Raw genomic sequence first — 12,970 nt, 5'->3', positions numbered from 1 at the left:
TCCTTATCTAGACTTTTCCCCCATCACTAAACCTGCCATTTGTAACCTGCAAGAGGTAAAACTGCCGTTTGATTTCATTCCTGCATATAAATAATGAAAATATTGAAAAGACATGCAACAAACTTTACCATTGGAATCCTTCGGAGCTTCTGTTGTTTCCTCTTTTACAGGACTAACTTCATCCTTTTGAACAGTTTTCTTGACTTTTGGAGTTGATGTCTCACCATCTCCAGAGCTGGTTCTTTTTCTCTTCCCCGGCCTGCTTTCCCAAGGTACCTCTGAGCTTTCTGTTCTGTCCCATTTCCTTTTCTCTCTCTTTGAGGGCTGCCTATGAGTCTCAGTTCCCTCCATTTCTGAACACTCCGATGAAGTCCTATGCCTTTTTGACTTGGGTATTTGCTCTGTTGTAGTGTTCATGTTTGATTCCTTTGTCTCTACAGCTGCCTGCACATTGCTCTCTTTCTTGATTTTGGATTTCTTTTTTTTCTTCTTTTTCTTCTCTTCTGTATTAAAAACACAGTATTTAAAACTGCCAATGATTAAAAACTACATGAGATGAACTGACCTAAGTAAATAATCTTGATACAATGCGTCATGATAATCTGGGATGTTAAGTGAAACGCCTGTCTCTGCCATCTCTAAATACAAGAGATGCAATACATTGTTCCAGAGTTCTTCCTAGGCATTTTAAGCAGAAGAGAAAAAAACACAGATAAGACTCTCAGTCTCACAAAGTGAGAAAGACCTCTGGGCAGCTTGATGACAGGATTCCTGAAGTACTTACTCTCAAATTAAAAAGAAAGGAGCTAGACTTCTTTGCTTCTCCTTAACAAATGCACATTTTGTTATGTCATCCCTTACCTGCCTTTGAGAAGCGATACCTTCCTTCTTCCAGGCCAAACAACAAAGACAAGAAAATAAATATAGACTGTCGATTTGTGTTATAAGAATAAAAGGAGATACTCCGCCCAATTTATCTATTGCACTGTTTATTAATAAACAAGTATTTGCCTACTAAATTAAAGAATGTTGACTTAACCAATCTGAAAAAAAAATTATTTTTAATATCGTCTACTTGCTTCAAAGTTGTCATAGGCAGGATGCAGTATGAAGGAGTAGAGAGTACCTTAAGTGGGTTTAAAGCATGGTTTAAAAAGCATGTTTTTAATTTGATTTTTTTTTTTGTCCCAGTAGTTACTGGTGTAGCAAAGAATTAGTAATAATGAGGAATATAATGTGACTCATTATGATATGACAAAGATGGGAATATGATTTAAGTCTGGGAAATAGTATAGTATCAGAAACGAGGAAAGATGTTGCAGTGATCAAAGCTTCAACAATACTGTGACACTGCTTTATAAGTTGTAATAGACTGTATTTATTGGAAACATGCTCAACATTCAGGGTTCTTTTCTCAGCAACACAATCCAGATTTTTACAAGTAATTATGAATCATGTAAAGTAGAATTGTCAGTACGCTGTAAAAAGTTAATTCCACTATAGACTGCTCTGCAGAAACAGCAAGAGTTCCAAACGGGAAGAATGGCAGAAACCCACTGTTTTCATAGCTCTCTCAGAAAGTTTCAGCAGAGAGAATACCACAAGGTTTGCTCTGAAATATGTCAGATGATCACAAACTCACCTGAACACTATTAACATTTAAGTATGATTTTGCTCTTATGTCTGTATCTTTCCCTTCAATACTAAGTATTTTTAAAACAATCCGTGTTAAATTTGTCTTTTGCTAATGCTAAATGCTTAGATAATAATTTATCGTACAGTCTGAAAGCTGCTCTGCCAGCCTAACAATGACTAATGGAGATAGCTGGCAACAGAGGAAAAAATTGAGTTCATCAAGTAGGAAAACAGAAAGGCAGAAATTTACTGTATTTCAGTTTTACATTTTCATTCTTAAGCCCACATTGGCCACAAACAGCAACATGCAATTATGTATTTATAAAGCTTTTAAGAAACGTGAGATTAGACTGCAGTAACACAGCAGTTCAAAGCTCTCTCTTCAGAAGCTGAGGCACTAAACAGTTTTTCTTTGTATCAGTAACTTAATAACACTTACCTACTGCACTGCTGTTACTTGTATTTAGTGCAGGAACAGGCTTATTCTTTACTGTTTTGGGGAAAATCCCAGGTTTCCGTGGTGCTTCTTCTGGTGGATTATTCAAAAACTGTTAAAAAAAAAATTAAAATCCACAAACCATTACTAAAACCCATATTTTATTTTTTAAGAAATCTCCATCCAAGTTAAAACCAGCAGTTCTACATTTATTCAAGAAAGACATAGTCCCTTGTGACTCCAGAGGTATAGTGGTGTTTTTTGTGGCTTTTATTTTTGTTGTTTGCTTTTTAAGTGCAGAGCTTGCTTGATTTCACATTATTAGTGCGATATATCTTTATGCACCTGTTATCACTACGATATTGAAACATAAATGTTCTCAAACTTTCAAATCACATTTAAATACAGAGAATTAGGTATGACCACGCTTGTCTGATGAAATTTAATAGCCGTTGTACTGTTACACAGATTTCTATTTCCATAAAAGATTCCAAGAGCAGTCAACCAAAATTATTCAAAAAAATACCCATTATGCTTCTACTAGATCTCCAGTTTAACAGAATTACACTTTTAAAGAATTAGGGAATTAACCAGAGGTCTGAGGGTAGGAGACAGGAACATAACACATGTTAAGTCAAGTTTTTAAATTCTGATATTTTAGGAATTCCTCTAAGATCCAGTAGGTGAACTAGTAAACCATCCATATCACAATCAGGAAGAATGTTAACAGACCAGAGGCACCATTACTCACCTCAATAGCTTTCTCTGCTTGCTCTTTAGTTTCAAATTCAACAAAAGCAAATCCCTTTGGATCGCCAGTAGTTTTATACCGGGGTATACTGATATAAACTACATTACCACACTTCCCAAACACACGCTCAATCCAACTGTGATTAACATTTTTGGGAAGCAGCTCCTAAAAATAAAAAAGAAATGTCATTTTCTCCCTACTGTACCACCATTGTATCATATGGTTTATGACATCTTCTCATTAAAAATATTTAAGTTTGATGTGACAATGTTGAGCGACTTTTTTTATTTCAGTGAGTATTCTTGTTGAGAGGTCACAGTATTCAGGCAGTAAAACCAGTGATCTGAAAATGGATCTCTAGTCATTCACATACCTATAAAAAACATATTATCTATTTAATTTATAGGTTTATCTTCTTCCCATGACAGATACTAAGACCTCACCTGCATCTGTATCTTTGCAACATGACATATCTTCATAAATTTAAGACCTCTGAGCAAACATAATTCTGCATTGTCTCAAACTACCCAGTGCAAAGCACAAGGATTTTTTTTTTCTTTATGTATTGTTGGTAATCCAGGTATCACAGAAAGAATTCTTGCAGGTCAGTGAAGAGTCACTACTCAAACTGATAAATTCCTGCTAGTAGCTGACATTTCAAAGCCTAGCAGTTAGCTCTTATGGCCTACTTAATCAGATGCAGCAGAAACTTTTAGCCAGCTTCTTGGATGATAAAACAGTCAGATTTTTATTTCTATAAACTCCTTAATATAGCAACACATTTTAGCAGCTTGCAGACACCATGTCTCAGTTCCTAAACATTTCCCTTCACCAATCAAAGAATCCTGCCATCACAATTTCTAAACAGACCCAAGTGAACACTTTAAAAACCTACTCTCAAATTCTTGCCCAAACAACAGTGGAGAGTAAGCAATATTTCATTTTTTTCATGGCAAGTTACTGCATTAAAAAGTTTTCCTTGTAGGAAAACATTATTTATCACATTCAGGTAGAAAACTTTTTGCATGAACTTAGTCTGCATGAGAAAAAACATTTCATTATGGTTTGATATAAAGTTGAAAAGCCAGTTACAAGAAGATTCAAAAATATTAAGGGATAAGTACAAAATAGTGTATGTCAAAGTGTAGTTTATGTTAAAGTGTATTAAAAAAAAGTCAATAACCATAAGACTATTTCAGAGAAATTTAACTAAAACTTCCCCAAAATTAAATGAGCTTGTAAAAAATATAAAGCATATATACAATATATATAGTGTGTAGTTACTATTCCTTAAAGAAACAAATCTTTAAGTCTCAACTGTTTGTTCAGAAATGAAGCTTTGATTTCCTGCGTAAATTCAGAAAGCATACTGTTGGAGACAATCTTTCACAGAAGAGGACTGAACTGTAACATTTGTATTAATCCAACATAAAAATCTTTATTTCACCTACTCCAGAATGAAACAAAATTTACCAACACTTTGACTACTTCTACTCCCCCCACTGCTATATACCAGTCATTTAACATGGCTTAACATTTCTGTAATTGCAGTATAAAGAGCAGATACCTCATACACTAGTATTTAAAAAGGAAAAAAATGCACCCTTTTTGAGAGCAGTAAGAGAAAATAATGGGTAGCTAAATATTCTCTAAGATCTCTATGAATTCAATAACTCACAAAACACACCAGTTATCTATTTTGGTCTTACAGTAAAGCTTAAAAGTAAAAAACATTTATCTATGTATAGGCTATGTAGCTCACTAAATTTAGAGTATCTTTTCCAAAAATGATACAGAGCATTTGAGAAGTTCTAAGCAGTCCCTGTAATCATGTTAGAGAAATGCTATGATTGGCACATTGTACTTAAAAAACCTATTCCCCTTTTCTGGGCTTTTGTTAAAGAGCAGGATAATCAGAGTAATCCAGCTTCTCTTCACCTGGATGGGCTGGCATTTTGCGCATTATCATTATACATTATCACAACAGAAACCTTGGTGCCTACTTGAAATTACTAATTTAGCTGCTAACAGCTACAGCTATAACCTAAATTGACATTAGTCATGAAAAGCTTTCTGTAGAGACAAAGGAAATTCCACACTGGCTTCAAATCTATTAAAAAGTTGCACAGGATTTTAAGTGACAGTTCAACCATTAGCTCTCTTTCCATGCTATCACTTAAGTGGTTCAACAACATAGTAACTGTTTGACACACCTGAAATATGTTGAAATGTGGCATTTTTTCCAGCAGCACAAGCTATTTTCATTTAAATTAATGAATCATTTCAGTATCAAGGTAGCCACAGGATAGTGCCCTATTAGGAGAATTTTTTTTTTTTTTTAAAGCCCTCTAAAAATAAGACTAGCTCATTTATGTATGTTCTGCCTTTAAAATAGTATTTTTGTGTTACAAAACCAAAGGCATTTGCAGTAGCAGATTTTGTAAACAGACTGTACTTTGGAAAGTAACCCTGATATCTTGCAAACTCAGCAAGATCCTGCTTGATAAAACTAATAACGTTATGATACTAAAGCTCTGACTCCATTAATGTAATCTCTAAGTATTTCATGATACCAGTGTTGCTCCTCTAATGCCATTAACTAGAAAAAGCCCAGTGAAAAAGCAGTAATGGCTAAATGAAAGTGCAGCTTTTCTTACTAGCAAGTGAAGCAGCTCTTTGCTCAGCATTTAAAATGATTTAAGCTGGTACAAGAAACTGATGTACCAGGCCAATGCCTTTCTTGCCACAGTCACTGCTAGTGGTCACCTGCCTTGGCTTAATTTATTTCCCTTATGTACACTGCACAAGCACCCGTAGCCAGCCAGCTGCACAGTCCCTCCCTGTGTTAACAAGAATATTGATGCACAGATACATTTCTGATACAAAAAGATATTTACTGCATTAAACATCTACATTGACCCCACTCTATGGGTCTTCACATTACAAGCTCAGTACACCTATAATGCATTTCCTTCCCTCAAACCGTTCTTTTCTTTTGGAGGGGAAAAAAAAAAAAAGACAATCAAATTCTATTCGCTTTTATACTTTATGTAAACATTTATTATACTAAATCCATGATGTTCTCTAAAAAAAAAAATCTGCCTTCTGGTAAAACTTTGTGGCTGCTTTATGTTGGTTTTCTTCTTATGTTCTTAATACAGTAAATAATGCTATGCAATTAGATTGTCATAGACAATACACAGTAGGTTTTGCACTCACAGAAAGAGCGCTTTTTTAAAAGAGTTTCCTCAGTTAGAAATAAAGCACTGCGAGACACGAGGCATATACAAGTACAACCTTACCACATAGACCGTACGACTATCCACATCCTTTGGTTGCTCACCCAGGGGTTGGCGTCTTCTGATTCTAGTTCCTTCTAAATCCAACTAAAAGCAACAAGAAATGAACAAGCATTTTCCATAAGATGATTGCCCACTTCAATACTACTATCATTATTGCTGCAGCAGCAGCAAATACAAGAGAGTGAGATATTAAATACCTCTACAACAGATGAACTTTTAACTGCTCGAGCTATCAATTTTCCATCAGTAGTCAATTTTTTCATTTTGTTGAAAGAAACAAGAAGCGATATGTCAACATCTAGGGATAAAAAAAGATGCAAATGATGAAATCAGAGTAATCGAGAAAGCATTAGTTATGTGTTCTAAACTGACATTAAGACCCTGCTAGTATTTTTGTAAAACAATCTCCAAGTCATAAGTGCAGTATGTAACCATGCTGCCAAGGATTTACAGACAATTTTTACCATCAAAATTAAAGTTTCAAGTAAACCTAGATTTAATTTTCTTCTCTGCTAACCTTTATCAAAGGAATTTTGTTCTTTTACCTCCCCACTGATAACTATTGTCTTTGAAAAGAAAGGATGAAAACCCCCTTTCTGATGTAGTTTTACAATACAAAAACAATTAGCATTGAAAACCTGCCTCTCCAAGTACTCAAGTATTTAACCCAGCCTTTCCAACACAAAAGAGCCCCTGCTTGCACTTCAGTTGCAATGAGTCATGCTGCTAAAACCCTGACAGAAAATTAATAAAAAAAGTTAAAGACACCCAAGCTCTAATACCCCTACAAAATGTGGGGTAAATTTTATTACTATGAAGGCCCTTTTTTTAAAACTGGCTTGAAGTTCAATATAATTGAGGACTACACCAAACAGTTAGGTGGTTAGACGTTTCACACAATGCAACTGGACTAATGACTGATTTCAAATAAGTATGGACTCCTTAAGAAAAGAAAAATAAGTAAACACTTGTGGAAACTTCTTTTTTTTTGTGATGATGGATAAGGATGACCTCTTTTTACATACCACAGTCCTGGCCCATCTGGCATAACACAGTTAATTGAATAATTATACTGACAGACTGTATTTACCACACATGTACTGTTTTCTAAAGCAAAAGCATACTAGTCATTGCAGTTAATGTGTAAGTGTATTTGACCTTTTCTGAAGAAGAAATTGTTTCAGAACCAAGCTCAATTTCCTATTCTGAATTCAAATAAACCATCTCAAAACTTGTCTAAAGGAAAGAGACCCACAGTAGCCCTATATGCAAATACAGAATTTCTCACATATCAAACTTGTGCTGAAAACACAAAAAAAAAAGGATCTGCAGTTAGATATAGATACAAGTGACATTTTAATTATTGCATGTATCTATACTACAAGTCAAGTACTATACCTCTGAGGGCAGAATGACCCTTGTTTGTTTGCTTACTCTTAAAATTATACAAAGTTAAACAAGGAAAATCAGGTCTCCCAAACAGTCATTTGTACCCTGGCAAATGCCTGTGACAAGGCTGGTAGTAAAGGAAAGGAAAAGAGAAACACTAAATACAATTTCTAAAAACTAGTACCAAGCTCTGCCTCCTGATCTGCTAATCCTAATGTTCGTTTCCAACATGACATTAATGTCTTCCCCCAGGAGAAGACATGCACCTCAAAATAACTTGTAACTGTCACCAGCAATACAGTGAGGAAGAAAGTTAAACGTATCTGCTTACTGAAATATAGTGAATATAAACTTACACCCATCTCTGGACTTTTCTATTTGTTCTCGGAGAAATCTATCTTTGTGGAGATTAACATCGCCAAACCAGAAATCCACTTGTTTCGCTATATCTGCCAGCACCTGTTTAACCCTTGACCTCTTCTTTTTCTCTCTCTCCTTTTTCTGTTCAGTGCTTTCTTCTTCCATGGCTTTGTCTCTTGCCGTTTCAGTCTCCATTCCTGTCATTCTGTCAACTGAAAGTAAAATATAACCTTTGAGACAAATAAAAATATTCTTATTTCAAGGAGTAAACCTTCTTGGTTTATCTTACATTAAAAAACTTCCCACATCCCCCGTGAGACTATGTGACATTATTTGTACTGTAAAAAAAAAAAAAGAAAGCATATAGCAGATGAGGAAAATTAGGTTACACAGTAACTGTGTGGTGAAGACTAAGCTGGAACTCCTGTCTCATGGCACCTACTGCTGCCCTTTAGACACAGAGATTCACTGGAGGCATGCTGATACTGAACCGCAGCCTTTTAATTTAAAATTTGTACTATTGTGTTAATTCAGGACACCTTGTGAACAGTCTGCCCTCCCTGTTAGATTTCTAACAGCAGCTTTTGAATTTCAGCAGCAGCCATGGGATTCACAGTTCCAATTGCTTTTGCAAGTTATCAGATAGGTAGCACTATAAAAAATATACATATTTTAAAGTACTTGTGCACATGACAGTGTGTTTTAATAATACGTCACATCCCTGCTACCAGAAAAGCAAGCTACTTGCTAAAGAGAGCCTACAAAAACTAAACCTAAAAATCAAATTCCCTCCCAATAAATACATATTCCTAGACTTGAAAAAAAAGACAGAAATAATTTGTTCTCCACTCCACATATCCCCCCGTACAAAACACCAGAACAAACACACAAAAACCCCAGAGCACTATACACTTCAGAAATTACCCTTCTATAGAGAAGGGAAAGCAGGAAAAACACCCAGCTGGATTATATAGAAGACTTCTGAAAAGGCTGGCGAAAGGACCATTCTCAGCAGGCATATATTGTAAATCCAGTGATTTCAAACAGGTTACACATTGACACACATGGAGCAGCTGAAGAGCTCGCTGAAAAAATTTATGGTATGACCTCCAAATGAGAATCATCTATTAATCCATAAAAATAAATACAATGTAAAGATATACTTGGACACCTAATTAGTATTCATGGCAGGTCTGGTAATAATAAGGTTTGGTTTTAAAATTGTCTTTGTGATGTCAAAAACGCAAACCACTCTGTCAATTGCCAAGGCCCTATCAAAGAGCAGTAATTAAAAAAATCTTCCAATCCTGCTTTGGAATATGTTCTAACACATTCTTACTCACAAGTCTCTGTGGCAATTAGTATGCGCTACGCTTAAAGAGACATTTTTCCTTTATTTGCTTAGGGCTCTTTCACCAACTGTCACTGGTTTTAATGGCAAAGCAAGTTCTGTCAGAAACTTCAGTATTGGGCCCACAGAAATTGGGGACTAACTAGAGGGAAGTGCCTTAAATGTACAAATTTACCTTGAAAAATGTAAAAGCTTTTTAATGCATCAATTAATCTTTTTTATTCACAGTTCAAGTCAGTGTAGCTACTCAGTCCTCCTTGAAAACTGCCAGTCACCACAGTACTTCATTTTACATGAGCAAAACAAAGCGATACTGCCAAAAGCAGACAGCTTTTTGAAAATTAAATTAACACCAAAATTAAAGTAATTAATGTAGCAATCACCATATGAAAGACTTCTCAGCTCTCTGCCAAGGCAACATAGGAGGAAGCGTGAGTACAGCCATCAGAGAGCAAGCCCACCTCTACAACAGGATGACAAAAATGGAAATGGTCTTCAAATTATTGTGCAAATCAGGCTTCCTTAGCCGGATATCAGTTTCTCTCCCTGCTGTGAGCTGACCACTCAGTATAGTGAAAGGTCAACAATTACCTTGAAAAGATAAGCCAGGTAAAACTCCCAACGTAGCAGAAGTTCAAGTTTCATTCGAGTCTTTGAGCAAGATATTTATATTAACAATCAGCAGAACAATATACTATTTAGCTGAGGGCTATAGTGAGTTGCACCATTAAAGGTAAAGCATCATTATGGGATTCTTATAGTGGTTGAGCAGTTTTAAGTGACCACACTGACATATAATGAATGTGGCTTATATACAGCAAAGCTTTATTTTAAGAAGCCATCTAACAGTTTCATGCATTTTGAGTCATTCAGCCTTGGGACTTCGTTCCCAGGAGAGACATTCTCATTCAAGCTCAAAGAAAAACAGCTGTAAACTGTAATCTGGGCTTCTCCCTCCACCCCTCATTTTGTGCCATGTGCTTTAGAAATGAAGCTTGGAGAAAATTACTTTGAAAATTACTTTGAAGGACCTTGGAAATACAAAGTCAGAATAAATGTCAGCTATGAATCTATAATTGGGATCTGAATTTAGTAGTGAAATACACATACCTAAGATGATACTAAAATACCTGAGATAATACTAAAATAAAACTCGGGATTTAAGAAAATACTGTTTATAAGTAAGCACCCACTTTTCTTTGTTGGTGTTCTCTTAATATGCAATTACTCCCACAAACCTCAATGCAATGAAAGCTGCAATACCAAGGTATAAGTGCATTTTTGTTGACTTGCTACCTCTTACACTGCCAGCCCCATACCTGCAAGCAATATTCTGATTAAGAATTAACATCAGAAGAAGGCAAAAGTAGGGTGAAAACTTCACTCTGTTTAACCAGAACAGCCGCAATCCCTTAGGTTTCCTCAAAGGAAATAAAATCACAGTTTCTATGTGCAAGAGTGAAACCAGGGAAAGGAGGGACAGTTAAGCAGGGGAGGGAACTCTAAAAGAGCAAAGATAATGTAAACGAAAATAATAGAGGTCCACACAAATCTGTGGAAACTATACTCTTTATAAGGCAAACATAAACTTGTTGGTGCTAGCCTGTACACAGCCAAGTTCCAAACCCATACATCTCTTGTTACAAAGATCTATAAAAACATGATCAAATTTAACTGTAATCCAGAGTCTGGAAGAAACAGGGGTCCTGTTATAAAATATCCTTTACTCTTTTATATTAAGCATTGATGCAAATGCTTGCTCTCTTTGGGCATTTTAAATGGCAAAATGGGGCAAGAGGGTGCAGGGGAAGGAGAAAGAATCATTCAAAATACTTCTTATAGAATGAAAATGTTTCCATAGGCAGTGCCAACACTTCCCTTTCTGGGCATTTACTCCAAAATAAATGCAAGTATTCAGCAAACTTGAAACTACTTTCAAAGACACATTCTGTAATCCCCCCTCAGGTATTCTTACGCTAACATACACACAGGCAGAGCTACAGCAGTTTAAATTCTTATCCTGACTTGTAACTTCCCTCTACAGAAAGCAAGCTAAGGAAGGAAAAAAATTAACACATGAGAGCTAGCACAATTCTCTTAACCTAAACACAGAAAATGTCCTGGGTTTTCCCCATCTTAAGCAATGAAACCAATACATTACATAAACCTACATTTAAGGCATTCAAGAGATGTCACAAAACCAGTGTGCTCACGAACAGAAAAGGCTTTGCTTTCACACGACAGTGACGGGTGTTTCCAGACACAGGCAGACCTCACAGTGTTAGTCCTGTGGTGGTTACCCTTTTCTCCATCATCACGAGAGGCAGAAAGTGGGTTTTTAATAAAATGCAGACCCACAACACCAGACTATGATTAAATGGATTCAGGTATATGAACCAACAGTCCACTGACACAAAAAGGGCAGCCCAACTCTCTCATCTTCCTTGCTTCACAGTCCTTCCTCAGACTATCTCACCCTCTGGTAAGACAGTTCAACTCTGTGACCTGAACATGAGCTGTTATTTTCTGGTCCTTCCCTGCTGGATAAGTGGGTTAAACCAACGCATTAACGAGCTGAACAAGCAGCAGAGCTGAAGGGAAGCAACAGCAACACACACTTGGGAGCAAGATGGAAGGTGGGTACAAAAGCAAGACATTCTGCTGCTATATTAGCAGCTACACGCAGACTGGCCCAGAAACACTGCACAACAGGAGAACCTCATCTTCTTCACCCTTCAGACAAAGGGGAGAGACACACCATGAAATAGATTTTTCTAACCCCAACTCAACCTTTGACAGTGCAGCAAGTAGCTAAACCCCCGTTACCAAGAAGGCCCACTGCCATGCATTTGCCAGTTGCACAGGTACTAACCACTGCAGGTTTCAGCATTGCTGCTACTGCAAACAGACCTTGTATGCATAAAATAGTAAAGAAAGTGTGCACACGCTAGCCTGAAGTCAGCCGTTCCCCGTGTCCCCCCCTCAACAGGGGACCCATTCCTCGGATACGAGGTATCAAGTCTTGACCCCCTGCGAAGGCACCACAGCCAGCAGCACAATCTGGGCTTCACCTGAAGGCAAAGTCACTACAGAGCCTCAAGGAGACGCTGAGGGGCAGGGGCGGTTAGAAAGCCTCAGGAAGGCGCCACCCGCGTCGGGAGAAGGCGGACACCGGGAGGGAAACACGCCCAGGAGCTGGGTACGGGGAGGGGGACTGAGGGCCACCGCAGGCAAGGCCAGGTCACGGGTTAAGGGGGACGAGCGGGGCCGTTCACGCCGGGAGCGACGCTGCCGTGACCAGACGGCTGCCGCCTTCCGCCTGAGGCGACCGACCAACCGCCCCCCGCCTCAGCCCAACGACCGCCGCCTCGCTTGGCGGCACGAGGAGCGCATAGCGCATGCGCACCGGGCCGGCAAGGGAGGTGGGGGGGGGGAGGCCGGCAGCGCCCCCTGTCTGCGCCGCCGCCGCGCCCGGCCGCCCCCCGCCGCGCCCCGCTGACCTGCCGCCGCGCCCCGCCGCGGCTACGCCAGGCGACGTCACCGCGGGGGGGGGGTGGGGGGTGGAGAAGGGGGACGACGACACACCGGGCCGCGCCGTCCCGCCGACCCGTCGCCGCGACCGTCGTCAGTCCCGACGCGACGCGCGACCCCCGCAGGGAGAAAAGCCCCGCGGCGCCGCCTGCGCATGCGCGGCGCCCGCCCGCCCGCTCCGCGTCGGGGCGCTGTGACGTCAAGCGGCGCAAGGG

General features: G+C 38.7%; 1 protein-coding gene across 6 annotated transcripts in view; it reads right to left on the bottom strand.

Moving 5' to 3' along the window:
* The window catches only part of LARP7 (La ribonucleoprotein 7, transcriptional regulator), a 61,969-nt gene that overhangs the window by 15,963 nt on the left and 33,036 nt on the right, over positions 1-12,970 (bottom strand). For 4 of the 6 annotated variants that reach the window (XM_042796358.1, XM_042796359.1, XM_042796354.1 and 1 more), the window contains 6 exons: positions 7,870-8,085; positions 6,322-6,422; positions 6,125-6,208; positions 2,823-2,987; positions 2,075-2,183; positions 129-503 (listed from right to left, as the gene is read on the bottom strand). In XM_042796358.1, the coding sequence (XP_042652292.1) occupies positions 129-503; positions 2,075-2,183; positions 2,823-2,987; positions 6,125-6,208; positions 6,322-6,422; positions 7,870-8,077 (1,042 nt within the window). In that variant the 5' untranslated portion in view covers positions 8,078-8,085. Of the gene's footprint in view, positions 1-128; positions 504-2,074; positions 2,184-2,822; positions 2,988-6,124; positions 6,209-6,321; positions 6,423-7,869; positions 8,086-12,724; positions 12,897-12,970 lie in introns of those variants that run through there. The other 2 variants (XM_042796360.1, XM_042796355.1) reach the window with 2 other exon arrangements.

Source organism: Tyto alba, unplaced genomic scaffold, assembly GCF_018691265.1.
Source record: "Tyto alba isolate M040663 unplaced genomic scaffold, T.alba_DEE_v4.0 Super-Scaffold_23, whole genome shotgun sequence".
In the NCBI taxonomy this organism is placed as follows: domain Eukaryota; kingdom Metazoa; phylum Chordata; class Aves; order Strigiformes; family Tytonidae; genus Tyto; species Tyto alba.
This window is presented reverse-complemented; position numbering and strand designations above follow the sequence as displayed.